General features: G+C 35.9%; 1 protein-coding gene across 1 annotated transcript in view; it reads left to right on the top strand.

Moving 5' to 3' along the window:
* glra4a (glycine receptor, alpha 4a) overlaps window positions 1–23,321 on the top strand; it is a 43,597-nt gene extending 20,276 nt beyond the window's left edge. Inside the window, exons 2-9 of the mRNA XM_026997657.3 lie at window positions 5,118–5,251; window positions 7,918–7,985; window positions 8,528–8,751; window positions 10,843–10,925; window positions 16,309–16,446; window positions 16,530–16,744; window positions 18,201–18,350; window positions 21,827–23,321. Coding sequence (XP_026853458.1) covers window positions 5,118–5,251; window positions 7,918–7,985; window positions 8,528–8,751; window positions 10,843–10,925; window positions 16,309–16,446; window positions 16,530–16,744; window positions 18,201–18,350; window positions 21,827–22,120 — 1,306 coding nt within the window. The 3' untranslated portion in view covers window positions 22,121–23,321. The remainder of the gene's footprint in view (window positions 1–5,117; window positions 5,252–7,917; window positions 7,986–8,527; window positions 8,752–10,842; window positions 10,926–16,308; window positions 16,447–16,529; window positions 16,745–18,200; window positions 18,351–21,826) is intronic.
* Window positions 23,322–25,196: the final 1,875 nt, after the last annotated feature.

Raw genomic sequence — 25,196 nt, 5'->3', positions numbered from 1 at the left:
ATCAGTCAAAAAGTGTTTATTTGATCTAAAAATGCAAAGTGGTCCCATGGAAATTGTTTCTTCTGGGGTTGGGGAGGGGGGGTGTTGTGATGCCGCACAGCTTCAGTCATATTGAGGGAGGAGTCTGTTCTATCCAACTGTAAGTGTTCCACCTGTGGGTCTTAACTGTGTTTCCATGGGTTTCAGCTGTCATGCTGAAGGGGTTTTTTTTTATTTAACATTTTGAGGAGACATTCTGGAACCAAATCTCTGTGCATCTCATAAAACCAATAATGTTTAAGAAAAAATACAAATATTCTTGTTAGTTTTTATTGTATTAATTTTATCTACATGAATGCATTAACTTATTATTGTTTATGTATTACTAAGTGTTTACATACTAGTACATATTTAGTACTAAAATAAATATCTTATGATTTCTTGAGCAAAACTATATGGGAAAAAAAATATGCATATATCAGCTTTGCTTCCATTATGCTTATATTACGCTGATAATCTAAAAAAACCTATTCACCTATGATTTCATCTATGTTCATCTGTGGGTGTCTAATTATTGGCCCACCCCCACTGTCTGCCTGCAAAGAGCGATATTTTCTTAAAATTATTATTCATGCTGATCATTCGCTCCCTAATGAAAGGCAATTAGCAGTTTATATTTGCAGTGCAAAATGCATGCTGGATCTAACTGAAACCAATTTAATTCAGTAAATTTAAAACTGTGAGTTATGCTGCATCAACAATGATAACATTACCCTTGTTTAGGTTTCTTAGGTTGCCAGCTGACATTTTCACACCAGCTGAGTGAAAAGGTCATTTTTAGAGGCAAGACTGCAGGATTTAACTTTGATCTCTTCCGAATTCTACCTCAAATGATACAGAATTCTGTAGATGGAGTGGGATTATTCTTATACTCCTATACCCTTTAGCCTGACCCCTTTGATTCAAAAAATATTTTATTGCAATATGGTGCAATATCTTGGCTAGGTAGTGCACCCACTCTGAAACTAAACCATTTGTGGGGAAAATACATCCGGTACAATAAAAACAAAAGGTCCATGCACATGATTGTCAAGGAGGTAATGTGCTTTTAATAAAGACAGCTAAATTTAGAGACTATTGTTGTTTTAATTAAAATGTAGAAACAGTAACAGCACTGTTTGTGACGATAAGTATCATCTGGTTATATCATCTGTCCTAGAGTGTTGTAATGTGATGTAGATGTACTCCACATCATCTGGAGTGCAGTGCTGGACAACAGGCTATTTGTGCTCCCCATTAGCACTTTCCAGACCTGTACTGTTCAGTGTGAGTATAGTTAACCAGCAGTTCACTTAGATCATGTCAAAGACTTTTTTTTTTTATAAAATCTTAATTAATTTTTATGGATGGGGAGATTTGTTTTCTTATATATTAATATATACAGGCCTTTCATAGTTGAAATGCAAATATGTTAAAAAAAATAAATAAATGTAAAAAAAACGCTGCACTCAACCATTCTAGGTTCCTTTTTTGTGTATATCCTCCCCACAATTCTAATTTCTATTGAATATCTATGAGATTTCAGTGCTTTGACAGTATCAAGCTCATCCAATAAACCCCCAATAGCTTTGGTAATGATTGCTAGTAATAGACCATTTAGCTGTGTTAGACACATTTACCCATAGCAATTTACAGTTATAAGTGAATACAACTTGAGCAATTGAGGGGTAAGGGTCTTGCTCAGGGACCTAAAAGTGGCAACTTGGCAGTGGTGGGGATTAAACTGGCAATTACAAGTCAAGCAACTTAACCACCGAGCTACTTATATCAGACTAATCTCCTTAAGTGTACCGATGGTAAGGTTCTTTATTTTTTTGTACATGTTGCAGTTTTACTGTCTTCAGTAAGTGACAGATTACTTGTCCAATATTTATTACTTACTATTTTACAACTTATGCATGAATTTGATTATTATTATTACTACTTAATTATTACCACTTACTCAAAACTAAAAAGACTTTGGTCCCATTATTACTGTCTCTCAAACAAGCATTCGATGACATAGTAAACTAACTGTGTTTGTGTGCATTTTGCACTACAATTAATTATAGAGCTGTTACAAACAGATGCAAGTGATATGTGGTGTAGAGGAAGTGGTTTGTTAAGGATTTATTACTATAATCTGGCTCAGTGACACTGCAGTAGTACATCTGTCTGAATGGTCATTTTTGTTAAATCTCACCAACTTGTATTTCAAAAATTTGACAAGATCCATTTTATTTTATTTAAGCAGTGTTCTAAGCAACATGTACTGCATGCAAGCAATTATGTCTGACATCTCCTAAAGAGAAGAGACACACACACAAACTCCCCTTTATATTTAAATACTTCAACTTTCATGCTTTGATGATCTAGTATCTGGGCATGTTTACTCTATACTGCAAACATTATACAACAGTATTTCTCAGCTGTTGTCGACCAGGAAGCTCAGTGCATCTTATTTTTCATTTCCCATGTGCACCAATTCTATCTCAGATGTCTCACATGATCAGACCAGATGAAAACATTCTGGCACAAAACTGCTTCATCAATAGCTTTCCCAGAGCGAGGTGAAAGATGGAGTACAATCAGCAAGGACAGTCATTAGAAATGTACAAGGGTTGATGCAGGAGTTAGCTGACACCTGAAAAATAGTCACCACTAGGGGCCAAAAAAAGCTGAAGTCGTCACCCAGTAGAGCACTACAGATCAGCACAAGTCAACCTGGATTCTCTTCAATTCATATCTTCCTAATATTGCCTGAACTGGTCTGAACATTTCTTAACTGCACTATTAATTTACTGTTTTCTCTCTCAACCTTTTTTATTCTTTTTGTCAATTAAAATAAAAAACTGGGTAAAAAAAACTTGGTCATTGTATCATGATCAGGATATTAAGCAGTTTCTTTATCATTTAAAAAGAATAATAGGCAAGCTCTCATAACAAATGTGTTGGAGTTATGGTGACAAAATCACATTATAGGTTGTAATTTTGTGGCTGGACTGGGACATCAAAGCTGCCTAACACAGCACTTGTAATCAGAAGGTTGCAAGTTCAAGCCCTGACCACCAAGTTGCCATGGTTGCGCCCCTGAGCAAGGCCCTTAACCCTCAATTGCTCAAAAGGTGTTCAGTCATAATTGTAAGTCGCTTTGGATAAAATGTCAATAAAATGCAGCAAGATTGGTGGAGTTGCACAACAATAGGTAAGGACATTTAAAATCCACCAGTGCAATGTTAGCTTTGAACCCAGCATTACCTTAAAATTGTGTTTGTGCTACCACTTCCTCGGAACTGCTCTTATCAACAAGTATATATATATATATATATATATATATATATATATATATATATATATATATGTGTGTGTGAGCCATCTGGTGTTCCAAGTTATTGTGATAGCACCAAAGCATATGTGCATAGCTTCTGCAGATTTGTGAAAATCCTGGGCTCCAGCCTCACAGGGCATGGTGGAGCAGTTTTAGGGGGCAGTTGTGCTGGCATCCACATCACTTCTTTTACGCTGCTAGCTGCTGACACAGGGTGATGTCTGTTTCTGTTTTAGGGATGAAACTGACCAGTGATAAAGAGTTAAAGATTTGGCCCAGACAAAATTTGTATGGCAGGATTTGTATTTGTATTTGCACATGGCAGGATAAGAAATAACAAAAGCTCCATGGCAGCTGATACCACATGGTACCATGGAGGGAACCGTTACACTGTCCAGGATCTAAAGTAATGTTCTAATGCAATGTCCAGGATCTAGTGCAATGTGGAAATTGCCATCTTGTGCTAACCTTAAGAGAATTAAAAATAATATGCAAAATTGCAGTTCTCAGAGCAACCACATTTTACATATAGAGCAACAGGACAAGAACAGAACAGAAATGTTGTTGTCAGATGGTTGTTTTCAACTAATGTGCTATATAGCACTAAGATCTCTGTTTGGCTAATCAGAATACATCTGACTAAGGTTAAAATCTTATCAGGACACAATGCAGATTCAAACTGCATGAAATTACTAAGTGTGAAATGACTCCTTCTAAAGAGGTCTTATTTTAGAGGTTCACATACTTTGTTCATCAATTAACTTGATTGCTGAAACAACATCTTCAGTAAAGATTTGGTATATGTTGTTTGAGCTGTCGTTAATATTACAATAACTTAAATTAGAATATTGCTTTATAATTGCCAATCAAACAGGCATCCAGATAATTCCAAGGGTTTTGTGATTTTGTACTTGCACACTGTGTTACATATAGGTATAGGTATAAATACCTACAGGTATAAAATTGCCATAAAAGTACATTCTTAGTTATTAATTAATGTTTTAATCTATTTATTTATGTATATCCATATACATATATTTCCACATTTAATGTGTGATAGAAATAGACAGAAATTTTAAAATAATAGAAATAAAATGTGGCCCTTTAATATCAAATCACCAGTGTTTGGTGTTTTTCTTTCTAAAATACCATAATAACATAATTACTTGCACAGCATTATGCAAGAAATAGTAGTCAGACTGTAATTACCTAGCAGCTGCACAGTGTAGTACACAAAGAGAGAGCCCTGGAGCTGGGATTGTGATGGTGGCCCTCAGCAACATTGATTTAAAGGCCTGGGGAGCCATCAACTTGGTTTCACTACAGAGAGCAGAGAGAGAGAGCCAAGTCCCTAGGCTCCAGACTTTCTGGCTGAGGCATGAGGAGGAGGTCAGACTCAGGCTGAGCCTTGCTGAAGCTTTGTCTCTCTCACAGTGATATTCACACTATTTCAATTGGGCTATCAATCTGTCACAAACACTGCCTCAACCATCCCCCAGTGTAGAGAATTTAAGGGACACATATTTTCCTTTGAAGCATGAAAAGTAATTTATTTCATATTAAATTAGACAGGCATATCCAAAATTACATCACTGGTTGTGATGTTCTTATTGTGCTTTACTATATGTTTGAGCAGTCTTTCCATTTCTTCTCAGATTAAGTTTGTTCTTCTTCTCACCTCCCACATTCTCTCTCTCTCTCTCTCTCTCTCTCTCTCTCTCTCTCTCTCTCTCTCTCTCTCTCTCTCCATCTCTCTTGGTCTCATTTGCAGACTGGGCTCCTGTAATGATGAAATAAAATTCCCAAGTAGACCAGCAGCAAAGCCAATGTCCCCCTCTGATTTCCTGGACAAGCTGATGGGAAGAACCTCAGGCTATGATGCACGCATTAGACCCAACTTTAAAGGTAAGATCCACCTCTTGTTTTGTAAACCTCTTGTTTAAAATGTTGTCACTAATATAAAATAATCTGTTGCCATGCATTGTTTCTGGAAGCCATCGTCCAATTCTTTAACAGCAGTCAGCTTCTGACCACAGGACTGCTGTGGCAGACCACTCTCATCCCAGAAGTGAGGCTATGATCTACCACTGAGCCTACCATGCCACAACCATGCCAGTGTAACTACTGTGTTAAGAATGCTCCACCAAGCAATTAATATCCCATCTGCAATGTCCCTGTGGTCAGAAACAGATCACTGATGAATGGAGTAGAAGGTGGGACAAATGGACATGGCAGAAGATGGGTTACAATCTTTAACTGTATACCCATGAACCCACAGCCCGTCCATATCCAACATTACGCTGTGCTGTTGATTGAGCAAATTAAATTGACTCATGTGAACCAATAGCCAAAAACAAACCAATAACAAACTACACTAAATGATAATAATCTAGTAATGTTTAAGCTATGGCTCAGTAAGATTGTCATATTAATTACAGCTAGTTTAGAAAATTTATCAATAATGGAATTTTGGTGACTGAAATGTATCTGCAGTACATCTACAAGTCTTACAAAAGATGTACAATAGACTCTGAATAGCTAAATAATTAATGCCCATAATATAAATACTAATAACAGGTTAACATTGAATATTAAATAAAAGGACAACTGAATTTTAACAGCATATTCAGGACTTCAGCAGATGAGCTAAAAAATATTTAGAACAGTGATCAGTCAAGAAAGCTGTTTGTTGAATTCAGGAGCGCTATTAGATAAGGAACAGTTTTTAGCTTATTTAAATAAAATAGTTTGAGAAGTATAGAAAAAAATGAACTGAGGTAAATGGGAGGATGACAGAATGTCTAAGATGGTGACATTCACTGAATGATGTTTTATCCCAAACTCCTCTTTTTGTTCTTTTTCAGGACATAGTTAGGTGATGTAGTTTCAGATGCCTGAGTTTCAAAGTTTTTTAAATATTCAAATCTTAAATAGTAATATGGTAATGGTGTTCTGATAAGGAAAGGTGAGAAGGAAAGTGGCTCACAGACCTTTGCTTTTGACCATACATATATATCATATTGAAAAAAACACTGTAAGGGTAGAGAGATCCTTGTTGCGTATTTCAATGAAAGTGTTGATAACTTGGGGTTTTATGTATTGAAATACAGCATTTTTTTTCTTTACTTCATTTAAATTTTTTACCAGTTCAGCTTCTTTTTTTCCACAGAGTAAAATGGAAACTAAAGGATAAAAACTCCTGAAACTATAGAATATGATCAAATGGTCAGAAGTTAAAGAATCTCCTTATAGCCTCAAATACCAACATCTCTGCATATTTATTTGCTTGTTTGTTTATATCATCACCGTTATTAGTGCTACTTGTTGTTGTTGTTATTATTATTATTGTTGTTGGTGTTGTATTGCTCCTACAACTACTACTACTATTACTAATGATAAGAAGAAGAAGAAGAATATGAAAAACATTTTAAAAAAATCAAAACTACGTAGGTATTTAGATATAAGAACTAAGACATTCAAGTTCGAAAAACAACAATAATATTATTATTATTATTATCTAATCAGAAAAAAATTATTTTGCTAGGGCTAGTGTGTGTTTATTGTCATGTTATATGTATGTAGTACTTTGTCATCACCTTTTACAATAGACATTGTCTCAGTTAAGCTTTACAAACAATCTGATGAACAAACTATGCATAAGTGACAGAGGAAAGGAAAACCTCCCTAAGATGGTATGAGGAAGCAACCATAAGAGGAGCAAAAGGGGAACCTATTAGGTCTGAAGGATTTAAAGCTACTGTGCAGCTGGACACTATATGGGACTAATTAAGAACCATGAGAATTAGGACTTTGTGGTGATTATGAGAACATTTTTATTTTTGTTTTTGTGTGTGTGACTTTTTTATTCTTCTTTATTCATTATTTTATATTGGGACATTTTATATGGGTACTTTAAGTTAGATGATAAGTGTGCATTTTGAAATAGGATCTAGCACAGAAGGGTAAATGATAGGTGTAACGTGACAACCCAAGTACTGAAGGGCGTGGAGCAGGACGCACAGACTTCCTCAACATGGACGAACATTTTTTCAAACACAACATAAAGGACAAATGTGGCACTCACATGAAAACACAAACAATGAACATGAGCACGCTAAACACTAACAACTTTTAACATTTAACACGATATTAAACAAACAGTCAAGACTCTATACATATAGTTACAAACACGCTGCACTAACAATGACCAACACACTGCACACACTGACACGGGTTTAAATACACAGACAAGACAAGGTGCAGATGTGTACAGGCGTTGCCACAAACAAATATCCTCCCAAGTCACGTGGTGGGCCAAACCATGTGACTCGCGGGAGGCGAGCGTTCTGTGATGATAGGTGGTACCATAACCTATATCTGTTGTTTAATCGAAAGTGGGGTTCCTCTTGTCTAATTCCCTCAAAAGCATTACTTGAATTACTTATTTTTTCTGTTCCATAATCTGCTCCATATTCTCCAATACGGCTGATTCCTACAACTTTACCACCTGAAAAAAACTGATTGACCTTATTCTTAATGTTTATAGAATTATCTTTCTTCTCTTTCAACAGGCCCACCAGTCAATGTCACCTGTAACATTTTCATCAACAGTTTTGGATCCATTACAGAAACAACAATGGTATATTTGAAAACCTCCTCCTGATTTGATCTGCATTATCATTTTTCCACATCAGTGATGGGATATTTGCATATTCAGGCATTAATGCTAGTGGCGTAGGTTTCATTTCAGCTTTGGGGGGACACTGCTCACACCACCCAAACTAACACATTATACGAGTAGTAAAATGTGGAACACCATTAAAAGTAATACACTGACTGTTTGAGTCTTGCCAGCTTGTTTCCTTTTATTTGACATACTACAGAAAATTAATAAATTACCAAAAAAAAAACCCCACTAAATTACATACATGCCTCATTTTAGTACAATTGATTTAGATAATGTAATGTGTCATTAATATTCTATTGAAGTGCACATTTGTCTTTTAAAGTGTCCAGCAAAGCAAATCTGAGACATTTCAATGATTTAAAAAATGATAAAAGTGGTTAATCAAAAATTCTGTTGAATCCACAATGAAAAAAAAATTTATACCTTTTTCATGGATACATTATGTTTTTTTCATGGGAATTCTATATTGGTTGGCATTCTGTCTTTCTCTGCAGGACTACAGACTAAATGTGTTTCTACGGCAACAGTGGAATGACCCTCGTCTGGCCTATAGTGAATATCCAGATGCATCTCTTGACCTGGACCCCTCAATGCTGGACTCTATATGGAAACCTGATCTCTTCTTTGCCAATGAGAAGGGTGCAAACTTCCACGAAGTTACTACAGACAACAAGCTTCTACGGATCTTCCAGAATGGAAATGTACTGTACAGCATCAGGTAAATGTAGGCTTGTGTGGGATTTGTGTGGGAACTGTAAGAGCTACATTTGGGATTAGATTGGGTTTTTAAATTTTTGTTTGTAATTCAAACTTCTGAGCACGTAAAGACAGCAGGTACACTGGATAAGCTTGTCAGGAGTAATATAGCAAGATTGCAAAAATGAACTGTGTTATGTATTAAAGCCATCAAAAAAATGACTTATGTTGTTGAGGTAATAAATAGAAACTGCATTGCAGATTTAGACATATTACAATGGACATGTTTACCTCTTACAGAAGAAAGGAATACATGGGTTGTGGGGAAGAAACCTTGAGAGGAGCAAAGATTTAAAAGAGGAATCTTTTCTGGCGGCCAAAAAATAGCAGAGCCCTAAATTCAGAAATGATGGTCAGAGATTAAAAGGAAGAGCCTATTAATAAATCAAAAGACCAATTTGGTCAAAGAAGAGTTAATTGTTTTCTCAGAATGTTAGTACTAAGGAAAGGCAGGTTTAGAGTTCATCACATATTTGACAGTAAAATAGTTTGGTTTGGGACCATGAGTTCATGAGCTATGTTCTGGAACAAACTGGAAAGGTTATGAGATGCCAGAGCATTTAGAGCATTATCATTCTGTAGTAGTAATTCATATTCAATGCAAAATTTAATAGGCAGCCAGGACATTATTGATGAAGCAGGACTAGTAATATCAAACCATAGGCACCTTCTACTGAAACGCCCAGGTATGAAGCACTATCATCCACTGTGGAAGGGACTAGTTACTCTGCATCCTATAAGGAGAGTGGTTTGGGGGGTTGTTTTTAGGGGGGGTTGTCAATATCTTCTAGGAGGAAGATAGATAGATAGATAGATAGATAGATAGATAGATAGATAGATAGATAGATAGATAGATAGATAGATAGATAGATAGATAGATAGATAGATAGATAGATAGATAGATAGATAGATATAGCTGAAATGCAAAGCCAGAGATTGAAGATGTACTTGGCCAACAGTAGTAGGAGAAAGTGACTTGTTATGCAGTTCTTAATCTCCTTTATGCAATCTTCAGTCTAGCAAAGATGAAGTTTATTATTTGGTATGATAGATACATTTGGTTGTGTTAAGTCATGTAGTACTGAAAGTCAATACCATGTGAATAATGGTATCTAGTGACAACACATAAGCAAATAGGAGTAAGGCCTGTCAAATAGATTTTTGTGGTTTATGGTGCTGAATGCCCCATGGTAAAATAAAACAGCACAAACCACGGGATGAAGCTCTGGTCAAAGGTCAGTAATAAATCGATTACTACGTTAAACTATGGCTGTGTCTATACAGGGACTATTTATCTGAAGATTATACAGAGAAGTCATTCCTGACTGCTAACCAGGGAGTTTGCTGTTTTTCCTTTTCTTTATTACTATAGCCAAGTATGGACAATATATAACGTCTATGATATGTTTTCTTAGCTGAAGAACTAAATTGCGCACATTGGATAACTTTAAATACTCAGTGAATATTTTTTGTGTGATATTTTGTCATTTAAAATTTTATGTAACTAACCCTTAGAGGTCTAAGCCTGGTGAATAAGTGTAAAAAGCATGTTGCTGTAAATGTGAAAAAGCACACTATAATGGTATGGTAATTGAAACAGTATATTTAATAATATATATTGCTCTGTGTATATTAATCACAGCAGTAGGGTGTAACTCTGGACCCCAGATGGTTAAGATACAATCAATCTTTTCCATTTTATGGCTTTTGGCTTTATTCTCTTCTTAAAGAAAAAGATTAAAGCAAGTTATTACACAGCCTCTATCCAAACTGTCTACCTCCTGTGGCATTTCTCTTAACAACTTCCAGATCTGTGGCAATTCTAAAGTAAAGAAATTCTGCTAGACAATTTTGCTATTACTGTCAGCTACACAATTCCGTAATTTATCATAAATCCATCATGTTGTAATTCTGCTAATTCTGCTAAAAGTCATCTTGGTATCTTTTGTGTCACAGATTCTCTGATTAGTTTTTTTCTTTCCAAACATCCTCTACTTCACTTATTTCTTGGAACTTTCCTTTCTCTCTCCTTCCCTCTTTTGCATTGTCTCAGGCTAACACTCATTTTATCCTGCCCAATGGACTTGAAGAATTTTCCAATGGACATTCAGACCTGTACTATGCAGTTGGAAAGTTGTGAGTCCTCTCTTTTTCTTGTATTCTCCCACCTGTCCCCCTTCTAAGCTTTCTTTTCACACTGCTTTCCATTCACTTTTTAGAAACTCTATTGGCCTAGGAAACAGAAGTGAATGTCCATCAGCATAAAGATTTGTCCATAAAGGCAGGAGTTCTCATAACAAAATGTGGTTGTGGGTGTTGAGCTAGAACAGGCTCATTGATAAAATTTTAAACATCAGTGTCACTGACGGAGAGAGTGGTCTAGCACCTAAAATGATCCAGTGGTCCTATGGTTAACAATGTTCATGGTTCCTGGTGGGCTATAGACAATAAGCTGTTTATAAAAATATGACTGGTGGATTTATTTTGCAATTTTATATAGTACACAATCATATTTAATTGGGCTTATTTAATAACTTATGAATTTGTTGAAATAACAATTGGTATTTAACAAATGTTCTTTTTTTAACTCCCAAAATGACATCTAACATAGCAAATGTTCTTTTGACATTTTTGTTGATGGGTTCATTTAGCAAAGCTGATCTGTCTACAGTAGCATTATTTCTCTATAGCTAGATTACTTGCATGGTAGTGAAGAAATGCTATACTGCTAATTTTTCAATTAAATGAAATGTGTGTTAATGTGATCAGTTATGTGGGCTCTTTTTGTGTTCAAATAATTCAGTGCAAAGGGATGCGCGGAAGTTCCTTGAACATGACACAGTGTTCCCATAGTGACTTTTTGTTGTAAATCTCTATTATAACAATTGTAATAAGAATATGATGTTAGCATAAAATAATTTAAAATACATCTTACAATAAATTTGTTAAGAGAAATATCAGATACAAGGTTATGACTTTAAAACTGAAAAGAAAATGTTATTTCTTTATTACTTTCATTAAAGAAATTGCAAAGGAAAGAAATTCACTATCCAGTGCCCTCTTAAAAACTCTTAAAATGAATTTACAAGATATCAATAATGACATTTTTATTTTGTGTACCTTTTATATTATATGACCTTTCTTAGCTTCCAAAAGTTCTCACAATTCCTCATCCGTGAGTCAAAATAGCTCCCTGTCTAACCCCCACCCAAAATGCCCAAATGCCCAGCTTGTAATTACACCCATATGCTTGACTAATTTAATCAAAATTTCAATTTCATGTATCAGCAGATAGTTATTTTCTCAATTTCGGGGGTGGGGGTGTGGTGACACAAAATGATCCTCAGAAGAGGGACAGTGTGTTAGGTATAATAATATAATTTGATTGACTTTCAACTGATCATGTATTCTTCTTCAAAGGATACCCAGGGACACTTCAGAGGGTATTGCCAATATTAGAAAGTTGAATCTTTCAATATATTTTATCATTCATAATTAAGAAGAGTTAATATTACAAAACCAATCAAATTATGTGCTGTCATCTGGTAACTGCATTTTGGCTGATTTCCTCTTGAAGATGAGGCCTGTTGTAGCAATGCACATGTAGTTTAGAGTTATGCTCATAAAACGACCAATTTTAAATAATTATGATGACAAATAGCAAATATCTATCATAAGATTAATACACTGACTTTCATGGTCTGAGATAGTCTTAGATGCATCAGAACTGATTGTAATGTATTGACCAGGAGTACATCTTGCCAGTGTTGTTGATCTATTTGTTTTCTTAACTTCATAGCCAGAGTTAATCTTCCCAATTGGATACCATCCTTGAGGGGACAAGTTTTACGATCAGTCTGTCATGTGTCTATGATGGGAAAGAAAACAACACTGGATGGATGCATTCTCTTATCTTTCATGTGCTGCAGTGGCAAGAGAGATAATTCCTCAAGGGAGGTAAACAGGCATATATGGTGACGCCCACAAACACTGTTCCCAGATTTCCGCATAACAATGCAGAAAAAAAGTTTAACTAGTGAATCTCATATCTAATATATCAGACAGAATTCACACCATTATTGACATCCAAAATGGATCCGATCAGCATTTCACACTTCCAAAAGTTAACAATAAAATTGTAACAAAGCAATTATGTACAATATTTTTTTTTAATGTGCACAAGCCCAAAATGAATGTTGGTGTGTGAATATATCCATTATATTACATTAGGCTATATATACACATATTTTTAGTACAGCATCTTGTAATGTTTACAAAGGTACAGTTTTATAGGTGTAAAACATGCTGTGAAATATAATAGGCTACATTAAACTAAATCTTTAGAAGCATCATACAAAATGGTTGTTTGCTCAAGACAAGCAGAAAAAGCATTCAAAAGAGTCAAAACATAGATAAAATAATATGAAAGCTAAAAAAAACAACAAAAAACACAAAAAGTAAATTTGTGTGATTAAACAGCTATTACTGCAGTTTAACATCTCAGAATTATTATTAGTGACATTTGTACAGCACCTTTCTCGAACTCAAGAATGCTTTACAGACAGAATTCAGCTTTTACACTCAAATCACTCAGACAGCGATGAGAAGCTGTAGCCAATTTGTACAAAGTGTACTCTCTAGAGGAAAGCACAGCCCTCTGGTGGACTACACCAGGTGGAGGGGAGGAGGTTAAGACCAGGACAGAGCATCAACTATCACTGGACATACATATACGCACACACACACCCACACACCAAACTCTCACATACACACACTCAAGCACACACACACACACACACACACACACACACACATATATATATATATACTCTGATAGGCAAACTTGCTAACCACCAAGCCACCATGCTAATTGAAACCAATGTGCTCAATTGTCCCCCACAGTCAATTGTCATGGGTATCAGTATCAAGACCAAAAACAAAAAAAAGAGGAATTGGTGCAACCCTAGCTTCCTCTCATGCCTTGGATCTGTAATCCTTGTGTCACTCACTACAGTTAACGTGCAATACAATGGTGTGAAGATATTGTGGAACATCTCTAAAAGCCCAATTTTTGTTCATTCGTTGCCATGGCAGCACAGGTATGGCAATGGCATAGTAATGCAATACAACTGGTAGAAAGATGATGTTGGGACCAAATGCCCACTCTGCCAATGGAATCCAACAGTAAGGAGGGTTCCAGCTTCATGTGAAATATATCAGGAGAGCTGGTCACCATATAATAGAGAAGAATGCTTGATAGATCTTCTATGTAGGGTATCTTTCTCTGCACTTGGCTTGATGAGCATCCTCCTTTATCTATTATATTACTACAAGCTGTTTGCTTTCACCTAAGTTTCAGAAATTTATATGGGAATGGGTCTGATTACTGCTGCTGGCTGGGTTGATTGAACTAGCAATGTATCAGCAGTTTACATTATTTTCTTTTAGACCTGTAAAGTAATTTACATGTTTATTACAAATTGTACATATTTTCTGTTCTACTATCCAGACATGAACAGACATATCGGATCTATCGTTTTTCTTCATTTTTTCTAACAGTTTTAGTTCAAGTTTCATAGTGAACAGATGATGCCAAATAGATGTGAGTTTTGGAAAAAAAAAATATAAAAGTCTGTTTACATTGGCCCTAATACTAGACACCCATTTGATACAATTTACCATATTGTTTTCTAAATAAAAACCATGATTACTGTTTTTTCATGTGCTCTTATCAGGACCTAAAAGGGTGTTCATACGGGTAGAAGGTGAAAGCTTATATGGAATGAAAAGCATGTATTTGACTTTAGAAAAGTCTAATTGCTCTCTGTTCAGCTTGTTGGCACTAGTTTTATTTTTATTGATATCTATACTTCCTTAGAGTTCTCCAGTTCTTATTGTGAGTGGTGAGTATAAATACTAACTTAAATCCTAACAGATTTCATAGACTCCAGACTTGATAAAAACCTGTCCTGTTCCTTCAACCTCATCTAAGATAGTTTCATGAATTATATCACTTATTATTATTATTCATGGAAAGATAAAAATAATACTCTCCAACTCAGTTCTCTCAAAGACCATTTCATTAACATTTGCATAATGTATTTCAGGATTTCTTGTATGATTTCCATGGGTTTTAGGATTTTCATTAGCTTCACTCTGCCTCTATTGTCATCCTACTGATTTTACAGTCTGATTTCTTGGCAATATTGTATTCTTTAAAGTCCCATGATAACCAAAACACCCAGGTGGTCTTTTAGTACCTTGTTACTGATTAAGTCAGCACTACTGGGGACAGTAAAATCAGAAGCACAATAACTTACTTTGGTGTAACCACCTGTACACTAGAGACAATTTTAGTAATATGTAAAACAAGATTAAAATTGACATTCAAAGGAGGAACAAGATATCTCTACAAGGAATAATCATTAAGTTAAAATGTCCTAATTTTTTCCTTTATGTTGCAATTTTCTCTTCCTCAAAATATTTTAATTATATTTATTGGAAACAGTAGCTACCTCACAGTCAGTCTGGAAACTTTCCACCAGCCCAACCTGACTGTACTACAGTTTGAATTTGATTGGCATTCCAATTTAGAGCTTTATGCTTTTAGATGGAATCAACCTCTAAAGTATTATTATTGTAAAATTACACCTGACAGTCCACTTTTTAGTGGTTTTCTGGTATTCGCTTTACTTTGCACTGGAGTGTTGGTGGATGACATATCTCTGTCCTCTTGATCTTTTCTCTCTGGCAAATGTGTGTATAAATGTAAGAAATTCCAGAATATTACAGGCCCAACAATCTTCAATATGGAGACACTCAGTGGCCAATCGAAGCTGATGCTATTCCAGATTCCGCCTTAACCATACCATTGTTCTTAAGTTGTCTCTTTTGTATTTATAATAAAGATATGTATATAGATTCTCTATTCAGCAGTTGCTTGTCTAAGACATCACAAATGTATTAAGGTTTTATTTTTATTATAATGTGTTTTATTTTGAATAGCAAAAAAGTTATGGCAGCATTTTTTTTCTTCCATGAGTGTGTTATATTGTTGCTGGAGGTGAGAAGGGGGGGGGGGAAAGGGTGAATAATTGATGTATTTTAAACCAGACCCCAAGAGGCCGTAACAGACATCAGATGTGTCAGGCATTCTGTACTGTTATTGCGAGCACCATGCATTTTTAACAGGCTCATAATCGAGCTGAGGAAGAGAAACATTAGATATGGAGGATGTAGAAAGATGGTGAGCTTTGTAGGTCATGAAAAAAGTGATATGATTTTCAATTCAGTTATCACAATAAGGCTAAACAGCCAAGCACCTGTGTGAATGGGTATCGGAATCAACATACATTAAAATTGCCAGCCAGAAGCTAGCCATTTTAAGACCCTGTAGCAGATGACCTTTAACACGGCAAAAAAAAAGCTATGCATGATATAGGAAAGACAATCTTTCTCTCTCTCTCTCTCTCTCTCTCTCTCTCTCTCTCTCTCTCTCTCTCTCTCTCTCTGACTGCAGTTGGCTATACCATGAATGACCTGATTTTTGAGTGGCTTTCTGATGGACCTGTTCAAGTGGCTGATGATTTGATGCTCCCACAATTTGTGCTGAAGGAAGAGAAAGATCTTGGCTACTGTACCAAACATTACAATACAGGTCTATGTTCCACTATTCTATTACAACCAGTACAGCCCATGAATGATGTTACAATCTAACTGATATGAAACTCTGTCCCACAGGTAAATTCACCTGTATAGAGGTAAAGTTTCACTTAGAGAGACAGATGGGCTATTATCTCATCCAAATGTACATTCCTAGTCTGCTGATCGTCATACTGTCCTGGGTTTCATTCTGGATCAACATGGATGCTGCTCCGGCTAGAGTGGGGCTTGGTATCACCACTGTTCTTACAATGACCACCCAAAGCTCAGGATCAAGGGCCTCTCTACCCAAGGTATCTCCACCAGTACTAAAGCCTACATACAATATTACAAATATACAAATATAAAATTTTAATGTCCACTGAAAAAAAGTAAGGAGTTGACAGGTAACGTTTGTTCTTTCAGGCGTTTGTAGAAAGTGTCTTTATTTGGTTGAAAAATGTCATCTAGAAAGTGAGATATAATTTCTGTTGGGCCGGAGCAAGCAGATACAATAGGACATCCAGGATTGTTTTCCTTATGAATTTTAGGGGAAAGATAGAAATGGCTACAGTGAGGATTATCTACAGAACAATTCCATGCAGAATCAGGGAGGTGTCCTGCTAAAATGGCGTGATTAATATTGGACTGAATGGAGGACTGTTACTGAAACATAGTAACAGAAAGTTGCATGATTGCTTCCTTCTTGTAAAAGACTTTTCTCACCATTTTCAGCTGGCTTAATAATAATGTCGCTCCTTTTGTTTAAATTTTTAAGTGCAGAGTATTCTTCATTTGGGAAATTAAGTTTTTATTAGGTTTGTTGAAATTTATGTTACTAATTTATTTTTCACAGTTATTAATATAAATATCTATTGTTTCAAATTCCCCTGTAAGAGATGTCCAGGAAGACATGGTTGCATTATAATTCAAATCTTCATGGTGTGCATAAATTATCCTGGCCATTTTTGGTAAAATAAATATGTATATTGGGAAAATCTTTAGTGTTAGTAAATTAATTCTTTGGTGGACTGAAATTCATTAGCAGCAAGCCTAGACAAATGTTAAACTTTTTGATAGGACAGATTACTTTCTTTCAGTTATATAGGAAGCAGGGGAATTGGTATGGAAGTACAATTGTTTTCATTCCTTTTCCTAAACAAAGTCAACTTCTTGTTTGAAAAACATCACAATTCAGTTGGTGCCATGTTAGGGTCAGAATTACATGTGTATTTAATCTTGGTTTTAATCTATTTCTTCATTAAGTTTATGGATTCTCAGAATGTAGCTGTTAACTGTTTGCCTCATAATTCCTCTGCTGCAGCTAAAGTGAGTAGGCATGTGGTAGTGGCTGACATTTGTGGTGGGATTAATTGAGTTGGAACTCCTTTGGAATGATGTTGTCTCTCAAACATTGTCAAATAAAGTTTATAAGGCTGTTTATTCTGTTTTAGTCCAAGTATATTTAATCAATTTAATGACTAAACTGGAGACAGTACTGTCCAGTTGATTATAAAAATGTGTTAATTGCTTGATAGTAGCCATGATTTTAAGTATGAAGAAAAATACATAAATCCAAAGAAGATAACTGTGCTGTGCTAAGATGTGTGTGTGTGTGTGTGTGTGTGTGTGTGTGTGTGTGTGTGTGTGTGTGTGTGTGTGTGTGAGATTATTTCTGTTTTATTCTGCTATCTTGTGTGTCTGTTACGCTGCCATGTTGTGCAACTGTTGACTGGCTGCTGACATTCTGATGATCTTCCTGTATCATAGGTTTCTTATGTGAAGGCAATTGATATCTGGATGGCTGTCTGCCTTCTGTTTGTTTTTGCTGCTTTGCTGGAGTATGCAGCAGTCAACTTTGTTTCAAGGCAACACAAGGAATTCATCAGACTGCGCAAGCGGCAACGGAGGCGAAGGATAGTAAGTCTGCACACCCACAAAAGCATAGATATACATGCACACATAAACAAACATACGCATTTGTGCTTTTCCTTATTCATTTGTTTCATGGTATGTTTTATTACACTCAGTCATATATTGAAGAAATAATGGGACCAGAATGCTATAACCAGTTATAATGACTCATGTGAAGTCATTCAGATTAGCTTGTTTCCGTGGTGAGCCCTCAACTGTGCGTATACCATATATATATATATATATGGACCAAGTCTTTAAAAAATATTGTTTGCTACTTCATTGTTTGCTACTTCAAATTTATGATTTCTCCTTTAATTGGTTATTTATTTTATTTTATATACCAGGAGATTTCCCAGTGGCCTGGACAGCCAGGCTTGATAATGTTACAATATATAATGAACTAAACAACACAGCATAGCTTGTGAACACACAGTGTCTCTGCAGTACTGTTTTGCGAATCTGGTCTTTGCCATGACATAGCATGCCAAAAAAAAAAACTCTGATTATCCACTGACACTATAAAGCTGGAGAGTTTGTGCTTGTACCATCGTAGAAATGGATAAGAAGAGGAAAGGTGGAGCAGAGAGAGAAAGAGTAAAAAAAAAAAAAAGCACTTGTAGAAGCTGCTAAGTATTCAAAAATTACTGATTCATTCAGCAAGGGAGTGACAGATCAGCCATTTAAGAATGATTTCATTAGTTCAGGATTGTTTTGGTTGTTTTTTATAACCTACAGCACCTTAATGTTTACTAGCTGTAAATGAGCACATTCATTGCTTCCCATTGTGCAGCCCATTCAATATATAGACAGATATTTGGGGGTTAAACATGTTAAACATGCAAAATTTTTTTTTTGCCTTAAATATACATATAAAAACCCATACTAAACATCTATTCATACAGATGCAGTAGCTGTGAGTATGTGTGTGGCCTGAATCCTGGCATGATTCCCAGCCTGAACAAGTGTGCCAGTCCAGCCCTGGCAGTGCATATCCATACAATGAAATATTTCCTCAGGAATATTTGGCAAGTTTCAATTTTATGGGGAGATAGGAAAGTTTGCTCTCATACGTTTCTCGTGCAAGAGACACAGTTGCTCCATTGTTCAACTGCATTGCCTCTCCCATCCACACTGACATTCCCCATGGTGCCTGCAGGTCTAAATATGCACCAGAATGCTTTGCTTCATCTTTATTCTCCAAAGACAGAATCTCAGCATCAGTATACTGTGCTATGGTATGCTTACCACCACCCTCTCCCAACTGTTAACATCCACTCTCCATCTTATTACTTTTCATATTCATTTTCTTGAAGGCTCATCTTCCCATTTGAAATAAAAATGACTTGAATTGCTCTACTTCCTTCTTGGTGGATTTCCATTCCATGAGCTAATTCACATCTCCTTCTTTCATGACAAAATTCAAGAGATTTCTTTGATGCCAGTTCCATCAACACCACAATCTCATGTGCTCATTTAAATAATAAATCATCTTCCAGCAGCAAATTACATTGTATTCACTTGTGCTGAATTTACAAATCAATCTCTCAAAACCTTTCTATGTTTGCCTCAAAAGACTATCATCTTTACCCTTTTTGTGTTATCTCATGGGTCCTTCAAAGTTAATAATCATAACAGGAGCAATAATGCAAGTTTAATTAATTTACTGAAATTCACAAGAGTAACTTCTTTTGCCTTACAAAAGAGTAGTTACAGAAGATGCATTCTAGGCTTAGAAGGAAAAATCATAAGTTTTAATGTATAAGAATTTTATAAATTGGACCTGCAGGAATGCCACTTCCTTGATCCCCTGGTTCCATTTGTTCCAAGGTGAACACCCTTTAATGGGCTTCCCTAGTGTTTGTTCTCTCCCTCCTATACCATTCCTAAGAATACAATGTTTATTATAATGTACAACAGACCATGTTAAAGTCTTTTTAATACATGTGAAATTATATTGGCATGTTAGATATTGACATCACATTTTACAAATACACTGAGTGTAGCAGTCTTCACATTATTTTTTAGTTACATTATGCTATTGATGCAAAAAACTAGGATAGCATTGTTGTAGGACAACAATGTATTTTTACACAAAATATGCAAATATTTTGGGAGTCAAAAATGAAACTTGGCTGTGACCTTGGGTAAACCCAACAATGTCAAAGTGGCATTTACAAATTTCAAATATTTTGAAATGTGATGCTTCCACACCAGATGTACACAAAACACTTTTGGATGAATGTGAGGCAATATCTGGATTAATTTAGATCAAATTTTTGTTTATTTGTTTGTTTTTTATTTTACACTTTTTGAGGGAAATGAGAGGCACTTTATATAGTATGCAAATGCTACAAATTTAGCTACAGCTAATCACTGCTATTGGCTATAACATGTTCCATGTAAGGGCACAATGGAATAGCATGACAGAAGGAGGTTTGCATTAGCAATCCATTTCATAGTAAATATAGAATAATTTTGAAAAGATACAATTATTGTTCCTATTTCAGTATCCTTTGTCTTGTCAATCTTTCCTGACATGATTCATCTAGTGGAAAATGCTCAAATAAGGTTTTGTTTTTTTTCATTAAGCTTCTCTGTTTTCTAGTTCCATGGTCAATTTTAGGGTTTTGGAGTGTCCCAATATACATTGGTAGGACATTATATGGTATGGTCTATTTTACTTTTCTAGTTATGGAGAGAGCAATGGTTTTCATCAAAACTGCTCTAATTTGCCCAAAGGTAATGATAGATTTTAAAGTTAAAAATCCCTGGCATTGCCCTTCCAGCTTCCATATACAAATAATAACGCTACATAGGACAAAGAGTGAATCACAGTGTTAGGAAGAAAAATGTCTCATACCAGAAAAACAACTAAATGGGCCCAGCCCATGACTACTAATAACCTGAAATAGACACGTTCTTTTAATTCTGTCTGACTGCATCCCACAAGATGTCTAGCAATGTTGGCTCTGACCTACATGTCTATTATTATTTCCAAGGAGGACCTGAATTGGGAAAAGCCTTCAATCAGAATGCAAAAAAGCTTTGCTAACCATCAAATGGCAATATCTATTGTAGATTTTTGTCGAGGTCCTGACTTTTCAAATGAGAGCCTGTATTTTCAAAAAAGAAAAGGTCTCCTGTATCTCTGTAAGACTCTTTATAAAAGACAGATCAAATTTTAAATTAAAAAGGTTCTGTATAATATTCCCCATTTCCAGTTTTTATACATTTAGTTATGATCTCGTACAAAAGATGTAGCTATGTCAAAGAAATAAAACATTAAATCACACAATACACAATACATAAGCTCTTGCACACCATCCGAAAATCACCAGTGGATGAATTATCACAAGCCTCGGTTTTGTTGTTTTATTATGGTAGTAAATACATTATATTTGCTGACATCCTATAATGTCCTGTAAGGCATTTATGTATTCATTCAATGCCATTTGTTTCTTGTTTGCTTTCCTGTAAAGGAAGAGGAAATGGTCCGTGGGAGTCAAGGCTTTTATTTCCGTGGTTATGGACTGGGCCACTGTCTGCAGGCAAAACATGGGACAGCTGTAGATGGATCCACGATGTTTGTCTCCTCCCCTCAAATGCAGGTTTTGTACGATGGCGAGTCAGTCCGGAAGCGCTTCGTGGACCGGGCCAAGCGCATTGACACTATATCCAGGGCTGTGTTCCCTCTCACTTTTCTCATATTTAATATATTTTACTGGATCACCTACAAGGTCCTACGTCATGAAGACATTCATGCCAACTTGTAACCACAGTCTCCCCTTATCCCTATTTACTGCTATATATTCTTTTAACCAAATGGCCTGTAAAATGTATATTTAAAGAGATATACTTACTGTATAAATTGTGCTAATGATAAAACAATGTGCTCAGGTGGGAATTCAAATTTCAAGAAGATGCCCACTCAGAAAGACCTCTGGCATCATGAATGCACTAGAAAACTGGGACTGAGGGTCTCTCCTTTCTCACCTTAAGGGGTTTTTGAATGGTGGGCAAAAAATGGCATTAATTTCAATGAGAGTATTGCTGGTAAGGCAACAAGCACGTATGACCTTGAGAATTCTTTGTACGTGTTCCAGAGACAAGCGCAAGCCTTAGAGTTCACTAATTGTGTACACCATGACGTGTAAAAATGACATAGCATTAAATTAGTTCACTTTTTGTTACCTATTTCTGGCTATTCAGTGCTATGCCAGATGCCTCTTTAGTTAACCTTGTGATAAGGAAACCAGAATCTGACAAAGAAGTTAGCACAACAGTGCTGGCTAATCCATGGCTCAGAAAAAACAAGGCAAAACAGTTATTTATTATGTCCCTGCGTCAGATGTCTTCAGCAAGTCAAAAGTTGGTGTCTTCCTGCTCTTCATTAGAAATTGTATTTAAAATTTGTGGTTTTACCTGTTATTGATGTGTATGTTTTTTTTTTGTTTTTTTGTTTTTTAACAATAGTGCAGTCTGTGTTGGTCAAGCACTATCTTGCTAGTGTGTGGCTTTGTTTTCACTGTAACCATAGTGATGATGCAACAGAAGCAAGCCATTTTATCGTCTGCTCTCTGAAAAGCCATGCTGAGTAGAACGGTTCTGCCCCTCCATATGGGAAACACAGAGAGGCATACAAAGTTGGGAGAAGTTTGTCGCCTTCTGTCTAAAAAGCCATTTACTTTGAGTGGAACAGATAGCTAGTGTGGTTCATTTGCCTCATTACATTAGTTGCATTAAAGATTTTTTTTTTTTCTGGGTGGAAACTATTGACTTGAATTTTATTAAGGCATTTGATTGAATGATGTAAACCTCAAAAATAATGTCTTTTTTTACAACTTACAAATTTGGGGCTATAAGCAGTAATAATAGAATTTACTATTAAATGGACTTGGGGCTGACACTGCATATTGTTTTACAAATTAATATGAATGTGTATTACCATGTAAATTGTACAGTTACTCAATGACAAACAGCACAAAAGTGTATTTCTTTTTGTCTCATTTTGAATAAATATATTCTATCTAGAAATATAAATGATGTGATGCAGCTCTATAGATGCATCAAGCAATTACATTTATTGTCTTTGTGCCTGTGCACAGGTTACATGGAAAAAAAAACAAAAACAATGAAGTATGAATTATTAAGAGTAAACTGCCTACATAAGGTGTAACAGGTGGAATGCCAAGGTCAAGAAAGGATGCAGTCACTAAAAAAGTTCACCAAGAACACTAAACGTAAAAGTATTGTCCAAAGCCTTGATATCAGATAAGGGAGCACAACACAAGTTAGTATCATATTACCAATTCCACATATTGCTTTGATTGTTTGCTTATTTGTTTCACTTTGGTGTCTCAGTACACCTACAAACATACACACACATGTAATGAGGAAGTAAAACATTAATGTTAAATGCAACATTCCAAAGTTTTTCAAGAATGAATAAATGAAATGTCAAATGGAAGGTAATAATTTAATTGTCACATTTTTATCTAGTAATGGCAGTAAGTGCATGTTTCAATTTCCTGACCTGACAAAATATTTTTCCAAGGAACGCCTGTGTGGGTGGGTGAGTGAGTGTGTGGGCGTGTGTGTATGCAGACATACAGGGCTTTCACAGGAATGGAAATATCCTCACAGCTAGTCTCCACCAGTCCACCAGTCTTATATAATTTGGTATATACTGCCAGCTCCTTCTTCTGACACTGTGAAGGGTAAGATGACTGAAATTTTATTTCAAAGATGATGACCCTTCCCCTTAGGATAAACTACCTTCTAGTCATCTTCCTGGCACAAGAATGGATACATGACATCAACAACTGACTGGTAACTATAGATATGATGGTTGTAACTACTGACAGAGCATCATCCAAGGCAATTCCAAAAGGTTCTATCAGAAAAATAGCTTTCTAAACTGCATTCTAAACATATCCCTTATAATATACAGATGTGGTGCTTTTATGTTGGTTGTACCAAAAAAAAAATCTTTAAAGACTAGTGAAGCATAAAAATGCTATCCAAATTCAGAATCCAAATTACAAGAAAGCAGTAATATATGAAGTTGTGCCTCAGTCAGATGGGGGGAAGTCAGAGGAGGTGCCAATAGCACCCACCATAGAATATACCACAGGTGGCTGACATGAGACAATCCTACTAGAAATTGGAAAAAGCAGGACTGAAGGACAGCACAGAGTCACTAACCATGGCAGAACAAGATCAAGAACTAAGAACCAGGTCGATCTCACTCCAATGACGCGCCAAGATGCAGATGGTGCAAAGGAGCCTCTGAGACAATCCAGCAACCAGTGTCAGGATGGAAGATGCTGACAAGACAAGCATACACTGAGAGACACAACAAAGGGGCAGGGATCATATACAGAAACATATGCAAGGCATAGGTGCTGAACATCCCAAGTCTAAATGAGATGTACTACAGAGAGTAGTGGAAAACAACAAGACTAAGATCCCATGGGACCTTTGGATCCAGACAGATAAACAAATAGTGATGAATCGACTAGAAGTAAACAAGATGCAGAAAACAGCAGTGGTAATACATGTGTCAGTCCCAAGTGATGGAAGCATCCAAAGTAAGGAATATGAGAAGTTGGAAAAATACCATGGATGGAAAGAAATAATAGAGAAAATATAGAAAGTTAAGACCAAGATTGGCCCAGAGGTGATAGGATCACTTGGTGCTGTGACCCCTAGAGAAGTGGCTCCAGTGGATCCTAGGCATGACAGCACTGATCAATGCAGAAGAGCGCAATGATATGATATGAAGTTACACCTATATAGCGCCTTTCTCAGTACCCAAGAATACTTTACAATCAACAACTGCAGAATAAT

This window comes from Electrophorus electricus, chromosome 16 (assembly GCF_041902795.1).
Source record: "Electrophorus electricus isolate QZ-2024a chromosome 16, ASM4190279v1, whole genome shotgun sequence".
Lineage (NCBI taxonomy): Eukaryota > Metazoa > Chordata > Actinopteri > Gymnotiformes > Gymnotidae > Electrophorus > Electrophorus electricus.
This window is presented reverse-complemented; position numbering and strand designations above follow the sequence as displayed.